The following is a 13046-nucleotide window of genomic DNA, read 5'->3' as shown; positions in this document are numbered from 1 at the left end:
ATCGAAGGCTTTATGAAAGTCGAGCTTAAGTAAAACAACCTTTGATTTACGACGCTTGCACGATTCAATAAGCTCGCTCGATTCAATAAGCTCGCTCGCTATTAAAGCCCCATCAAGTATCTGCCGGCCTGCAATGAAGGACGACTGAAAAGGCCCAACTAAGGAGTCCATCACTTGTTGCAATCTTCTAGCTAATATTTTGGACACAATTTTGTATATGCAGCCCACCATACTAATGGGTCGGAAGTCTTTGAACCCATGAGGATTGTCAACCTTCGGAATCAAGGCTATAAAAGCAGTGTTGCAGCCTTTTGGAAGCTTGGACGTGGCCCAGAATTTGTATAGATAAGTGCCCTAACTTTCTTCTAACCCTAATATGCGATATGAATAATGCTATATATCAAGAGTTTTTTTTTTATTATTCATATGAGTCACGAAGGCCATACGAAGTACAAAGAAGGGAGGGGAATTTCAACCTTTGACCTATCGTTCACAACACCTCAATCTTAACTTAATCACTAGGCTAAGACGTCTTTGGTATAGCAAAAGTTTTATTTATTGTGTATTTTTGTTATTTGTAGGATGGTATGGGGAGAATGAGGAAAAAAGGAGGATAATAAAGGTACAATGTTTCTCCATAGCAGAAAGTGTTAATTTCTACATGAGAACAATAGAAGGCTTGACAGTAATTGTTGATTTAGATACAAATCAAGGGGTGGAAGTCTCCGATATTGGAAGGCACATCCCTATTCCCAAAGACACTAACACAGACTATCGTTTCTCAGCCCAAAACAACACTCATACAAAAACCAACCCAATTAACCCAATATTCATGGAGCAGCCCAAAGGTCCAAGCTTCACTGTAAAAAATGACCATTTAATCAAATGGGTAAATTGGGAATTTCACATCAAACACGATCCTAGAGCTGGTATGATCATATCTAGAGCCATGTTTGAAGATCCGGATAGTGGAGAATTTCGAAGTGTGATGTATAAAGGGATGGTTTCTGAGATATTTGTACCATATATGGATCCGACTGAAGCATGGTATTATAAGACGTATTTGGATGCGGGTGATTATGGGCTCGACTTATGGACAAGAGCACTTGACCCGGTTAATGATTGTCCTAGAAATGCATATTATATGGATGGGGTGCTTGTTACAAGTGATGGAACACCATTTATTCAATCTAATGTCATTTGTGTGTTTGAGAGATATGCAAATGATATTGCCTGGCGTCATACTGAAAGCTCTGTTGTTGGAGAAGAGGTAATAAATACGCCGTTTTCAGTTCAGTTCAATTTCAGTTTAATTTAGATAAATTTAGTTCATACTTTTACTTTCACGTATCACTATTCATTTCAATTCAGTTCAGCTGTTTTATACCGAAGAGAACATGCCTACCTTTTGGAACCATTTTTACATCACAAGTTATACAAAATGATATGTGCAGTTCTTTACACTCCTAAGACCTGTATATAAGAATGTAGAAATGAAAATATTGAATAATAAATGAGCATTAATTAATATCAATCGATTCGTGATTTCGTTATAAACTTTTAAAAAAATATTAACTCCCTAACACAATATATATATAAACTGAAATGGTATAAACTTGTCTTAGCAAGACGCTATAATTAATATAATCTCATACTAATTCCTAACTCTCTTTCTTTAATATTGTGCTTGTAGGTTCGTGAAGTGAGACCGAAGGTTACTCTCGTAGCTAGAATGATAACTTCGATAGGTAACTATGATTACATCTTGGATTGGATATTTCAAAATGACGGATTAATTAGGATTGAGGTTGGTTTCTCAACTTTTTTCTAATACCTTTTTTCTCTTTGGCATCTTTTTTCTAAATACGTAAACTTAAAAGTTCATCACCCTTACAATAACGCCACTTTTTTTCCTTCTTTCGAGAACCCGTGATAAAATAAATTTCTCCTGAACTGCCTTGGGCTACATTATACATGTGGTTTACATAGCTAAAATTTTAAATTGATAAGCTTGATTTAAATCTTAATCTCTAATGTAGAATAATATAAAAGTCAAACCTCGGCTCTTTCCTCTCATAGCCTACACATCTTTAGGATATATTATGATCTTTGAAAATATAATCTTATGATTAATTTTCACGTATTAGATTAATATTAGGAATAAGATATATACTAAAGATATGATTAATATTTTTAGGATATATTATTATCTCTAACATCTTTCTACATCTAAGGTCGAATAAGTATTAAGTATGTTTTTAAAAGCTAAGATCTCTTGCACAATCGGGAGATTTGGGGATCCCGCCTTGTAAGGGGCCAAGAATCGATGAGTATGTATATTTTAAAATGAGTATCTGTATATTAAAATGAGTATGTATATATTTTCAGCAAATGAATATTTCAAACGATCATGAGATCTTTGCAATGACTTCATTTATTTGCAAATGTGCACGTTGTGAGAATATGTATTGGTTGAAATATCAGTTTAGCGATTCTTGTTGTTATACAAATGTGTATGATGATTTGTGAATGTATATAATCTCTTGGGATGATTTTTTTTTTCCATACTTTTGAGTAATTGATGGTTTTATGTTTGTTTAACATTAGTGGGAAAGAATTTTATATACTCATTCAAAACGTATTGTACTTATTTGAAGTTTACAATGATCTAAGTAGATCATTGAATAAGTAAATTAAATAAATCTTAAATGCAAGAACAAGTTAGTTGAGGGTTCAATTCCTATAACCAACAGATATTTTGAATCGACTTTGACGTTTTGTAATGATTTCTAACTCAAATGGAAGAATTTGTGCTCTTCCTAAGATGAACCTAAGTTCTATGCTAAGGCAATTACTCTAGAATGATTAATGAACAAGATCTTAGAACGGAATTGTCTTCTAAAATAAGTGAAACACTAATCTGTTACATGTGAGTTTTTCAGGAGAAGTGTTTCACATTTTCACTTATTTTAGAACGGAATTGTTTGTTAGATCACCCATCAGGATCATAAAACATAAAAAGTACATGAAAGAGTTTGTAGCCCTAAGCCCACTGCTTACTTGTATATTATGTAGTATAGGTACTTCTTCTAGGTCACGAACTTGTATCCGTGCCCGATATGATACATATCATGCATTCCTAAAATATCAAAATCATACCGTTTTCCGTCCCCGTACCCGTATCCGTCTATGTGCAACCTAGTTGTATCTATATAAAATCCCTTTGAAATTTTTGAAACAGGTTGGATTAAGTGGTATTGCAGTTGTAAAGGGTACAACATACAAGAATATGGAGGAAGTGCCTGAAGAAGAAGATCTTTATGGCACTTTAGTATCTGAAAATAGTATTGGAGTCATACATGATCACTATATTGCTTTTTATTTAGACATGGATGTGGATAGTCCGAATAATTCATTTGTAAAGGTGGATATCCGAAAACAAGAAACTTCACCAGGGGAATCACCAAGAAGAAGCTACCTAAAAACTACGAGAAATGTTGCTAAAACTGAGAAAGATGCACAAATCAAACTTAACATGTATCAGCCATCAGAATATCATGTAATCAACCCGAGTAAGAAGACACGGGTTGGAAATCCGGTTGGTTATAGACTAGTACCCGGTTCTAATGCCGCGAGCTTGCTGGATTCGGAGGATCCGCCTCAGAGGAGAGCAGCATTTACCAATAACCAAATATGGGTCACACCATATAATCAAAGCGAAGTGTGGGCTGGTGGGTTATTTGTTTGGCAAAGCCATGGTGATGACACTCTTGCAACATGGTCTAATAGGTAACATCTAATATTTCGCCTTAAATGACTCACTTTTACTTGCATAAAATGACCTATACAAGGTTAAAAAATAAACTACCATTTTGTTATCAAAATGATCTTTTACTTAAAAAGTGACTCGTTTTAATAAAAAAGTAACACATTTAGCTGAAATTGAAATTGTCTCATTCAGTGCACGCCATACTAATCGTTGCGTTATTATTATGAGTTTTTTAGTTTTTGTTTTTCTAAAGCGAGACAAAAGGACTATATTATTTTGATTTAAGATTGTATTTTGATTTAAAGACTTTTTTTTAATGCTTAAAGAAGATATGCAAAATTTGTTGTTTGACTTTTGCAGGGACAGATCTATAGAGAACAAGGATATTGTTCTTTGGTACGTATTAGGTTTCCATCACATACCATGTCAAGAAGATTTCCCCATCATGCCAACGGTAACTTCAGGTTTTGATTTGAAACCTGTTAACTTTTTCAACAGAAATCCAATACTTGGGATTCCACCACATTTTGAGAATGATCTCCCTGTTTGTCAAGCTACTGGTCATGCTTAAATATGCATTTCAAGCTGAAAAATCCAAAAAAGAGAGACTATATATGTATGATTGGAATTGTGAATGTGAGTTTGTAATCTACCACAGGTAAATTTCTTTAATAAAGTGGAGATTATTATGGAGTAATTTAACGTAGCTTTTATAATAATTTATGCCATGTGATCCACATGTTACGTATCAACGGTAGTTATTAAGATTTCTTACTTTTTATTTTATTTCTATTTCCACGTTTTTTTTCAAAAAGGATGAGAATAATACAAGGTCAAACTGTAATTGTTAATCACTCTCAAATCTTATTGATGGAAACTACTATATGCCTTTTCTTTTGATGGTTATAGTTGTCATAAAAAAGGAACGAGCATTAATGTATTTTTTAATTTCACACCAAAAAAAAAAGTACTTTTAAAATGATAATTGTAATGATATGAGTTATATTCGTTATAATATAAACAAAGGCAAATCCAAAATTTAGTATTTGAGGGGTCTCTATCAAACCAACTAAAGGTCTATTCTTCCCAACTTATTTTCAGTTCAGTTTAATTCAGCTCTAGACACTACTTTTACTCTCACATATCACTACTCATTTCAGTTCAATTCAATTCATCTGTTATATGCCAAAGAGAACAAGTCCCAAATGTATCATTATAACAATAGAGTTCAGTTGTTTTATGCAGAAAAAAAATAGGCCCCAAGTGTATCATTATAACAATAGACAAATTGATCAACAATTTCGTCATATACGTCATATATTGGCAATCCAACATTGAGTTTTATACATCTCCAAATGTCGTTTTAATTGTGTCAATTATTGAATGGTAATCTACATAGAGGACATGAAAGTCGGATAAATATTTGGTTATGAAGACAATCATTCATAAACAAATTCTCCTTCAGAATCCAGCCTCTCATGGCGATTGTTCAACATCCAAACTTCATTACAGGATACAAATTTCAAATCTTAAAAACCCTACTAATTGTTGTCTACAACACCAAAACCTCGAAAACTAAACACAGAACAGAGGAGAGGATAATGGAGACCTCTACTGTTTCACACTAAAATAGCATATACTGATATGTCTTCAATCATGTATTGCGAGTCGGACAAACCAAACGAATCTGCAGCATGTGGTGTGCGCGAGAGAACAAATTCACGGTGCATAATGTTTTTGCTTCAAACAAATAGCTCTGACCAATTGAAAGAACATAAATTGCTACTTCCTTGATGTGATCAATGGATGATGTTAACATTACAAGTGCACAAGAGGCTAAAAAACTAGATAACCCTTTTCACTTTGGCAACCCCGTTTCTGGATTAAGAAGAGATTGGCTTTCATCGGAAAGCACAGTAGGGCCTTGCCCAGGTCTTGTACAGATAAAATAGCTAACATCCCCAGGATGCTTCTGGATGGAGTTGGCATCCTTAAGTTCTGGAGGATTTGGCAGGGATTCCACGTCTTTTATATTTTTAATCCCAGCATCTTGAAGAATAGATTTATCGCCAATAACATAACTACAGAGCAAAATTGAAGTTTATAATCTACAAAATATATGTCCAGAAAATTAGGGCCACACCGTGACATTAAAGGATAGTCAGTAGATACCTGTTTAGATCAGTTTCAGCACCAGGGGGGAAATGGAAAAGCATGCGCTGCAAAAGAAGAGAAGCAGCCTTTCTGTCACGTGCAATTAGGACAGCATTTGGCCCTGCATCAAAAGTGTATGCCACCTGCCAATTTCATCAAGATTAATATAGCAATTAAGCCTAACTGATATGAAGTTTCCCAACAAACCAGCAAGTGATATACCTCACTTTCCAAAGTATTTACAGGAAACAAGCAAAGAAATTTGGTGATGTTATCCCAAAGCGGACAATAAATTAGGCGAATTTTTCAGCTTATGACTTTGTGAGATCCTCGATAGCTAAGCCTAGTTCAAAAGATATGCAGATTCATATGTTCTCAGCAGTCCTAGAGTGGCAACCAAAAAGTTGATGCAGTAAAATGGCATGAACTGCAGACATTCTCCGGGGTGCTTATAAAAGACTGAGCTGCTAGGTATTTCACTGCCGCGCATTGTAGTTCAACTACCTATTATTAATCTAGGAGTTTCACACGGGATCCTAACATTGGACAAAACAAACTGCTGATAGGAACTTGTTTTTAGCTATGCCTTTTGACGATCAGATGATCACAAAGGTTCATTCATAAACAAATTCGAATAGAATAGATGTGAAACATTCAGGTTTTCAGATCAACTTTCTACTATACATATCCCACATACCAAATCCTAAATGAAACAAATTGCTATAGGAAATCGATTTTAGCTACGCCTTTTGGTGGTAAGATGATAAAAAAAGGTCCATCAAATAAACAGATGAAACTGAAACAGCTGTGAAACAAAAGACAGCATAAACCATACATCAAGTTTAGGTTTCTATTCTGCTTTGGCATCCTTACCAGAAATTTAGGTCATCCTGGTATTCCAAGACAAAAGTAACATATACTAATTCTTATAGCTTACAAATGCATTTATCCACTAAAATATCAGTTATTTCAGTCCGTAATCGAGATACAAGAGCAAAAAATAAAGTTTTGCAACTTTCTAATGCATAACATTCAAGTTATCACAATAAGACATATGTGGCTGGAAAACAAACCTGAGGCGTTTCTTCAGAACGATTCCACTTCTCAACAATGCTAATAATCCTGTATCCAATCAATTGTTCAAGGAACAGGATAACAAGGAAGGTTATTAAGTTTACATCACTACATTTTTTCCAAAAAGCAAGCCAATAAAATAGAACTTACTTATGGGATGTGTCATTCATGTAAAATATGGGAGGGGTTGTGTCCAGGCAGACAGCATGAAATTGGTTACTATCAGCACAAGCTAGACGAGAAAAAGAGGAAAAATCTTTATTTTTAATGGCTTCCTCCATCTGAAGTGTGCGCTTCGGTACAATTTCCTAAAACAAGCATATAAAAAGGTCTCAAATGACACATGAATGAATACATAAGATAAATCAATCATAAAAGCCATTAAACGGTGGTTGGGGGAGGAGAAAGATGGAAAATGAAAAATGAGAGTATAGAAATATATATATCTTAGTCATTCAAAATAAAACCACCAATCAAAGTGGAAACCAGCCTTGGGAGAGAAATAAAAGCCTTTGAGAGGGGAGACTAAAATGTGCAAAGCCTTATCCCTGGTCCTAACAGCTCAATGAGCACTTTGCAAATAATTTGATGTCTAAGCAGTAGAGGACTTAAAATCATTAGAGAACTAAGGGGGCTGATGCGTTCTTTTAACATTCCAGAGAGCTTACAAATATACATGGTATACATGCAGATGATACACATGTTTCATGTTTGGCTACCACAACTTTCGGAGTTCTGAGACTTTCTTTTAGCAATATGAATTCTTACCGAAATAACTCTACTGCGTGACAATCAGAAAAAATAAGGTGGTGATTTAAAGGCTTCAATATTTTTCAACAATAATTGGTAATTTAGAGGAAGAAGGAAGGTACCTGTGCCCTGTGCTTTAGCAGCAAGCTTGTCTCGACACTCTCACGCATCCCACTTGTACTGCTTGTTTCTTTTTGCCGAGAGCATACCTATTTTTCATATGATTAGGATTATCACACACAAAATGGGAGCAAAGCTCTAATAATGGGAATATCTAAACTCAATTTACAAGCATATGGAAGTTGCCAAGTCTAAGCACAATAAGTTTAAAACAAGGAACGACTTGAGATTACATAGTCCACTTTGAAAGAACACATGAATATATACATGCACCAGGAGACAAGCATTTGCATACATTACATCAGAAAGTTTTTCCCCGTCAGAGCAGATACAAGTGTCATATAATTGCAGAAAAACTACTAGAGAGGGAAAAGCTATTCAGAATAGACAATATTAAGTAACAAAGTAGAATTCAGAAACAGTAACTTGAAGGACACTTTTTAGAACCAAGCATGTCAAAATATTGATCATGCACAGAGAAATACATACCACAGCAATCAAAATAACAAGATCATCCCAATGCTTCTCATCTGCGACTTGAACAGCTAAACTGTCCCTTCCGTCTTCATTCTACATGCAAGGCAACAAAATGAGTAACATGAACGATAAAAAGAATCTACTTGGCAGAAATAAACACTCCTCTTGTTTCCCTATGGTTGTCCAACTTGCCCTACAGGACTTCTCATTTAAACTCACCTAAACTTATTTATAAATGACAGTTTGTTCACTACTTGACAGCCTACCATTTGGTTAAAAAGGGAAAATAGAGACATACTCCCTTTGGATTACAACTTTCAATATCCGCACATTTCAGATTGACAATTTTAGATGTCCATTTATCTGATCAACTAAAAGCTATTCCTATACGTCCTAGAAAGAGATATTCATAACTTGAGCTTACCTTTCCCATGATCCACTTAACAAAACCGCCATATAAACTGCGACAAGCACTACCAGAACCTTGCCTGTAAAACATAAAATTTTAGGTTAACAATCCTGGGACTCATTACAAAAATCGTCGGACACATTTATAATCATATAAAAAGAACCCACAAGATAGATCGAATACCTTGCTATAGTAGAAAGCTGTCCTTGATCTTCCTTCACATTCATGAGCTTTGCTAGAGCAAAAACTGCAAACATAGTTGAATTACACTAAGAGCTCCATTCAATACAAAAAAAAATAAAAAAATCAGAAACCTAAAAGTATCTAGAATTCTTAGTTAATCATTTACAGAAGGGGAAAAAAGAACTTATGATAGAACTGGAATCACATACTTCTGCCGTCCTTATATAATAGGGGTAATTTTACGGAATTGACTTAAATTTATCCTTCAGTTTTTGGATTCTTTTAATCCTTCCATGCCACAAGGCAGTCTTTCTCTAGAATTCTTAGTTAAAGCCTAAGGATAATATGAAAAAGTTAAACTTTTCAACTTCCGAATTCTAGAAAGTGAACCTTTAATCTAAAACAGCCCAAACTAGAAAAGTGATGTATTATTTGATGCCGAAGGAAATGCAGAAAAAAATTCTCAACCAAACAAGTTATCATAAAGTAGTAATAATTTAAGGAAACATCAATGATTACCGAGGCAAGCCAAACCAGCAGCTGAAGACGCAAGCCCAGCAGCAGTAGGGAAGTTATTGAACGAAGCAATGTGTACATGCAAATTTTGCCAATCCTTCTTTGCTATTTTTATGCCTTTCTCCTCCTCTTCAACATCACTAGCACGTTTGCGAATTTCTCTCAGACAATTCTGGTATCTTTCTCCAGCAAGGGAAATCTCCTACACCAACCCAAAATAGCAAAAAAAAAAAAGGCAAGAGCAGTACAACAAAATGTGAGCCTTTTCTTAAAGAAGTTCACGGAAGTATTCAACAAGAAACAAATTGCCTATTACACCATTAGATCATGTACTTTTCAGATGAAAATTTGCCGACTACCATTGTGATCAGGCAAACCAATCTCTGTGCAATTTACTCACTGTTTAGCAAATGTAATACATTACTGTCTCATTTTTGCTTTATTAACAATCATCATTTTGAAACTACTCTAAGTTTCAACAGAAAAAAAAGGAGATAATATTGTAGTAGTAACTTTTCACTAAGCCACGTAAGATCCAAAGAATTAAATAAGGCGAGTTTAAAAAGTTCAATCTCTTTCTTTCTTGGAAATGTGTCTTTAATTGTATAGCAGGGAAAAGCCTCTCTCTCTCTCTCCATGACAGTCCCTCATTAAAAAATATTTGTCACCACAAGTTTCAAACACGTAATCTTTGGTTCGGAAAGTAAGACTGATCCACCAATCCAGTTATCCAGTAGACTCTTAGAACTTCACTTTTCAAAAAAATATGACACAAAGTCTCATATTATGTTCTAAACCATGCAAAACTATTGCGATAGCAAAAAAAATACCACAATTGTATTCCCTAACTCTTACCTTTACTTAGTGATATAGAAGTATATTCCATCCATAATTGCGAATTATTCCAATGCGAGAATTTCAAGTTTTTCTAGTTATTCAATAACTTATTGAAACAGTAAAGATACTTATGAGCATTGTCCATTTATATAAAGCCTAGAACCCGCGACCTAAAGAATAAATGACCGTGACTTATCCACCGAATCTTATGGCTTCTCTTTCCCAAAGATAGACATAATATTATTGTCTTTTAATGGAAATCATGTGTTTAAGTTTCAATGGTTTGTTTTCCACAGCACAAGCTACTCATTCCTTCACACCGATACAATTCAATCACAGTAATTGTTCATCACTCACCAAGTGTAGGACAAGCAACAACTCAGGGGGTATTGCGCGGGACACTCACTACTTATTCCATAAAACAATTTGCAGACGCAAATTCGCCTAAACCAATGCGATTACTTGAGTAAATGTCAATTTGATTACTTCCTCCCATATCCTCTATCTAACAATCTTTCTTATTCCAACTTGATCAAAAACCACAGTACCCTCAAATTAATAGTTGCGTAACATTATCAATTCATGCAACAATATTAGAACTTAATACTGTTTGAAGATATTCCCTAACAAATCATACTATCAAATGCAGATTTCAGATACAAAATTCTCCAACTATGATGCAATTAGTCAAATGAATCAATCAATCTCTCCACAATCAACGCACTATTTAGCTAACATTTACACACATTCTTACACAAAGCTCAAATTCCCAGCAAACAAATATGATCAAAACAATATACTAAAAATTTAGAAAAAGAATTATATGATTACCTTGCCATTGAGCCACATACGATCTTCAACAAATGTAGGAGAAACAGCAACAGTAGTAGTAGTACAAAGATGATTAGGATCAAGTGTAACACTAATACTATCATTAATCGGCAAAATTAGGGTTTCATCTCGTTTTCCCCAGTACTTAATCACTGCTATATTCGTCGGAGTTTTCGCCGTCACTATTTTCACCCAATCTTCTTCCGCCGCCATTAATGGAGGTTTCTAAGCACAAAAATTCGATGAAATTGAGGAAGAAATTGAAGATCAGATCTCTTTATTTGAATTAAGAGAGAGAAAAATTACAACTCTAATATCTCGTGATCTTACAATGTATGCTCATTTTATTTATATATTACCATCTGTGTTGGTACACTCGTGGAAAATGAGGATTTTTTTGTTACGGTTACACTTTTGGTTGCAATTTTGCATCACCTCGTTCACCTCGAGGGGCATGCATACAACATATTCAAGATTTCATATGATATAATAGAGTACCTCCGGTCTTTATTAGTTTATCCGTATTTTATTTGGAATGTTTCTTATTAGTTTATCTGTTTCTTTTGTTTCTATATTTGGAAAAAGATCACTAACTTTCCATGACATATACGTTCAACTTTCATATAAAATAACAGTTTCTCTTTTTTTTTCTATGTACCACAATATTGTTTCTCCTAAAACTTTGTGCAAAAGAAACGGGTAAACTAATAAAGATTGGAGAGGGTAATATACTAATGTTTTATTTTTCAATTACAATAGGGAAGATATTAAGTGCTATATACATCAATGTAAGATTCATAGAAAATTAGTGCCAATATTGTATTCAAAAGATCCTTATTAAGTTATAAGATTAATTGATGGATTTTTTTTTCTTTTGGTTCTCACCTTGTGATTGCAATAAAATGCAATTTGTGAAATGAGGCCGCGTTCTTTTGGATTATTTGAAATTGAATGATATAAAATTGAATATAAGTCCAAAAAAACCGGGCCTAATTCATACAAAATTTCGATCAAAGAAACGTCGCTCGACCAAAGAGATACTATGACTGTTTACTTCTATTTTCAGGTTGCCAAAAGTGGAGAGCAATTGTTAGACCCTGTCTGCCCGTTCATGTACAATGAAAATTTGCAAGAAAGTTTCTTATGCATATGGCAAGATCTCCATAACGATGTTGCTGACTCTATGGAGAAGAAAATAAGATCTTTCTAAGTTAGTAGTAGTTGGTCAACTCTTGTTGTAAACAAATGAGATTACTCGTTTGAAAATTCGAGTGATTGTTGATCATCCACTTCTTATCTGATTATATTTTAAAACTTAGAATAAACAAGTTATCTTTAATTAGGAAACTTATCTTCTTGATATTATTTTGATTTTATTGAAAATAAGATCTCCATGATATGCACAATATTTAAGCTCATAATCAGTATCATTATATTATCCTAATCACATCACAAAAAATATTCACGGGAAATAACTTAGAGAAGTTATCTTTTGAGATCTTCACAAAACAATTTTTTGGAGCTGACAAGTTAGATCAGGTCATGAGACTAGAGCTTTACAGATGGTCCTATGAACTAAAGTGCGTTATGAGAGAGGTTTTATTTGCCTTTTAAATGTGAACTAGTTTGTAGTCTCGAGCGATATCTCGAGTTATTAACATTTCGTGTTAAAAAAAATTATCTAATGTTGCATAATTTATTGATTAAAACTTTTGTTTATTAACTTGAGGTAACGTGATCGAATCGTATATGCAGTATGTTTCTATACAAAAAAAATCTCGTCAAAGTCACTAATAAACTCGTGTTAGCTTCAAATATTGATTTGCTTGCCGTAATATACAACCACTTATTAAAATATGAACCAGCATCAGGCAAGCATGTGAATACAAGCAAGGTGGATTTAATAGATCTGACTATTTACAACAT

At 34.1% G+C, this 13046-nt stretch overlaps 2 protein-coding genes across 2 annotated transcripts; one reads left to right on the top strand and one right to left on the bottom strand.

Annotated features, from left to right (window-relative positions):
• The first annotated feature begins 470 nt into the window (after nucleotides 1-470).
• On the top strand, nucleotides 471-4561 carry LOC104892124 (amine oxidase [copper-containing] gamma 1). The gene is made up of 4 exons (XM_048645247.1): nucleotides 471-1270; nucleotides 1694-1807; nucleotides 3242-3789; nucleotides 4130-4561. Exons 1-4 carry the CDS (start codon nucleotides 662-664, stop codon nucleotides 4338-4340), a joined length of 1482 nt encoding a protein of 493 aa, XP_048501204.1. The 5' UTR covers nucleotides 471-661; the 3' UTR covers nucleotides 4341-4561.
• A 496-nt stretch (nucleotides 4562-5057) lies between these two features.
• LOC104892092 (diphosphomevalonate decarboxylase 2) lies at nucleotides 5058-11579 on the bottom strand. The gene is made up of 10 exons (XM_010677917.4): nucleotides 11121-11579; nucleotides 9456-9654; nucleotides 8937-9000; nucleotides 8769-8832; nucleotides 8357-8437; nucleotides 7870-7956; nucleotides 7148-7305; nucleotides 6997-7045; nucleotides 5942-6066; nucleotides 5058-5850 (listed from the first exon to the last, which is right to left on the bottom strand). Exons 1-10 carry the CDS (start codon nucleotides 11331-11333, stop codon nucleotides 5628-5630), a joined length of 1263 nt encoding a protein of 420 aa, XP_010676219.2. The 5' UTR covers nucleotides 11334-11579; the 3' UTR covers nucleotides 5058-5627.
• Nucleotides 11580-13046: the final 1467 nt, after the last annotated feature.

The sequence above is a fragment of the Beta vulgaris genome, chromosome 5, assembly GCF_026745355.1.
Source record: "Beta vulgaris subsp. vulgaris cultivar EL10 chromosome 5, EL10.2, whole genome shotgun sequence".
NCBI classification, from domain to species: domain Eukaryota; kingdom Viridiplantae; phylum Streptophyta; class Magnoliopsida; order Caryophyllales; family Amaranthaceae; genus Beta; species Beta vulgaris.
Note: the sequence above shows the minus strand (reverse complement) of the source record. Positions and strands in the feature narration are given on the sequence as shown.

Excerpts from the sequence above, each read along its gene's own strand:
- LOC104892092 (XM_010677917.4), bottom strand. The coding sequence starts at position 11,333 with ATGGCGGCGGAAGAAGATTGGGTGAAAATAGTGACGGCGAAAACTCCG. Across the intron at positions 9,655-11,120 it reads GTATGTGGCTCAATGGCAAG|GAGATTTCCCTTGCTGGAGA; the intron begins GTAATCATATAA and ends GGGTTGGTGTAG. Across the intron at positions 6,067-6,996 it reads GTTCTGAAGAAACGCCTCAG|GTGGCATACACTTTTGATGC; the intron begins GTTTGTTTTCCA and ends TGAAATTGGCAG.
- LOC104892124 (XM_048645247.1), top strand. The coding sequence starts at position 662 with ATGAGAACAATAGAAGGCTTGACAGTAATTGTTGATTTAGATACAAAT. Across the intron at positions 1,271-1,693 it reads GCTCTGTTGTTGGAGAAGAG|GTTCGTGAAGTGAGACCGAA; the intron begins GTAATAAATACG and ends TTGTGCTTGTAG. Across the intron at positions 1,808-3,241 it reads ACGGATTAATTAGGATTGAG|GTTGGATTAAGTGGTATTGC; the intron begins GTTGGTTTCTCA and ends TTTTTGAAACAG.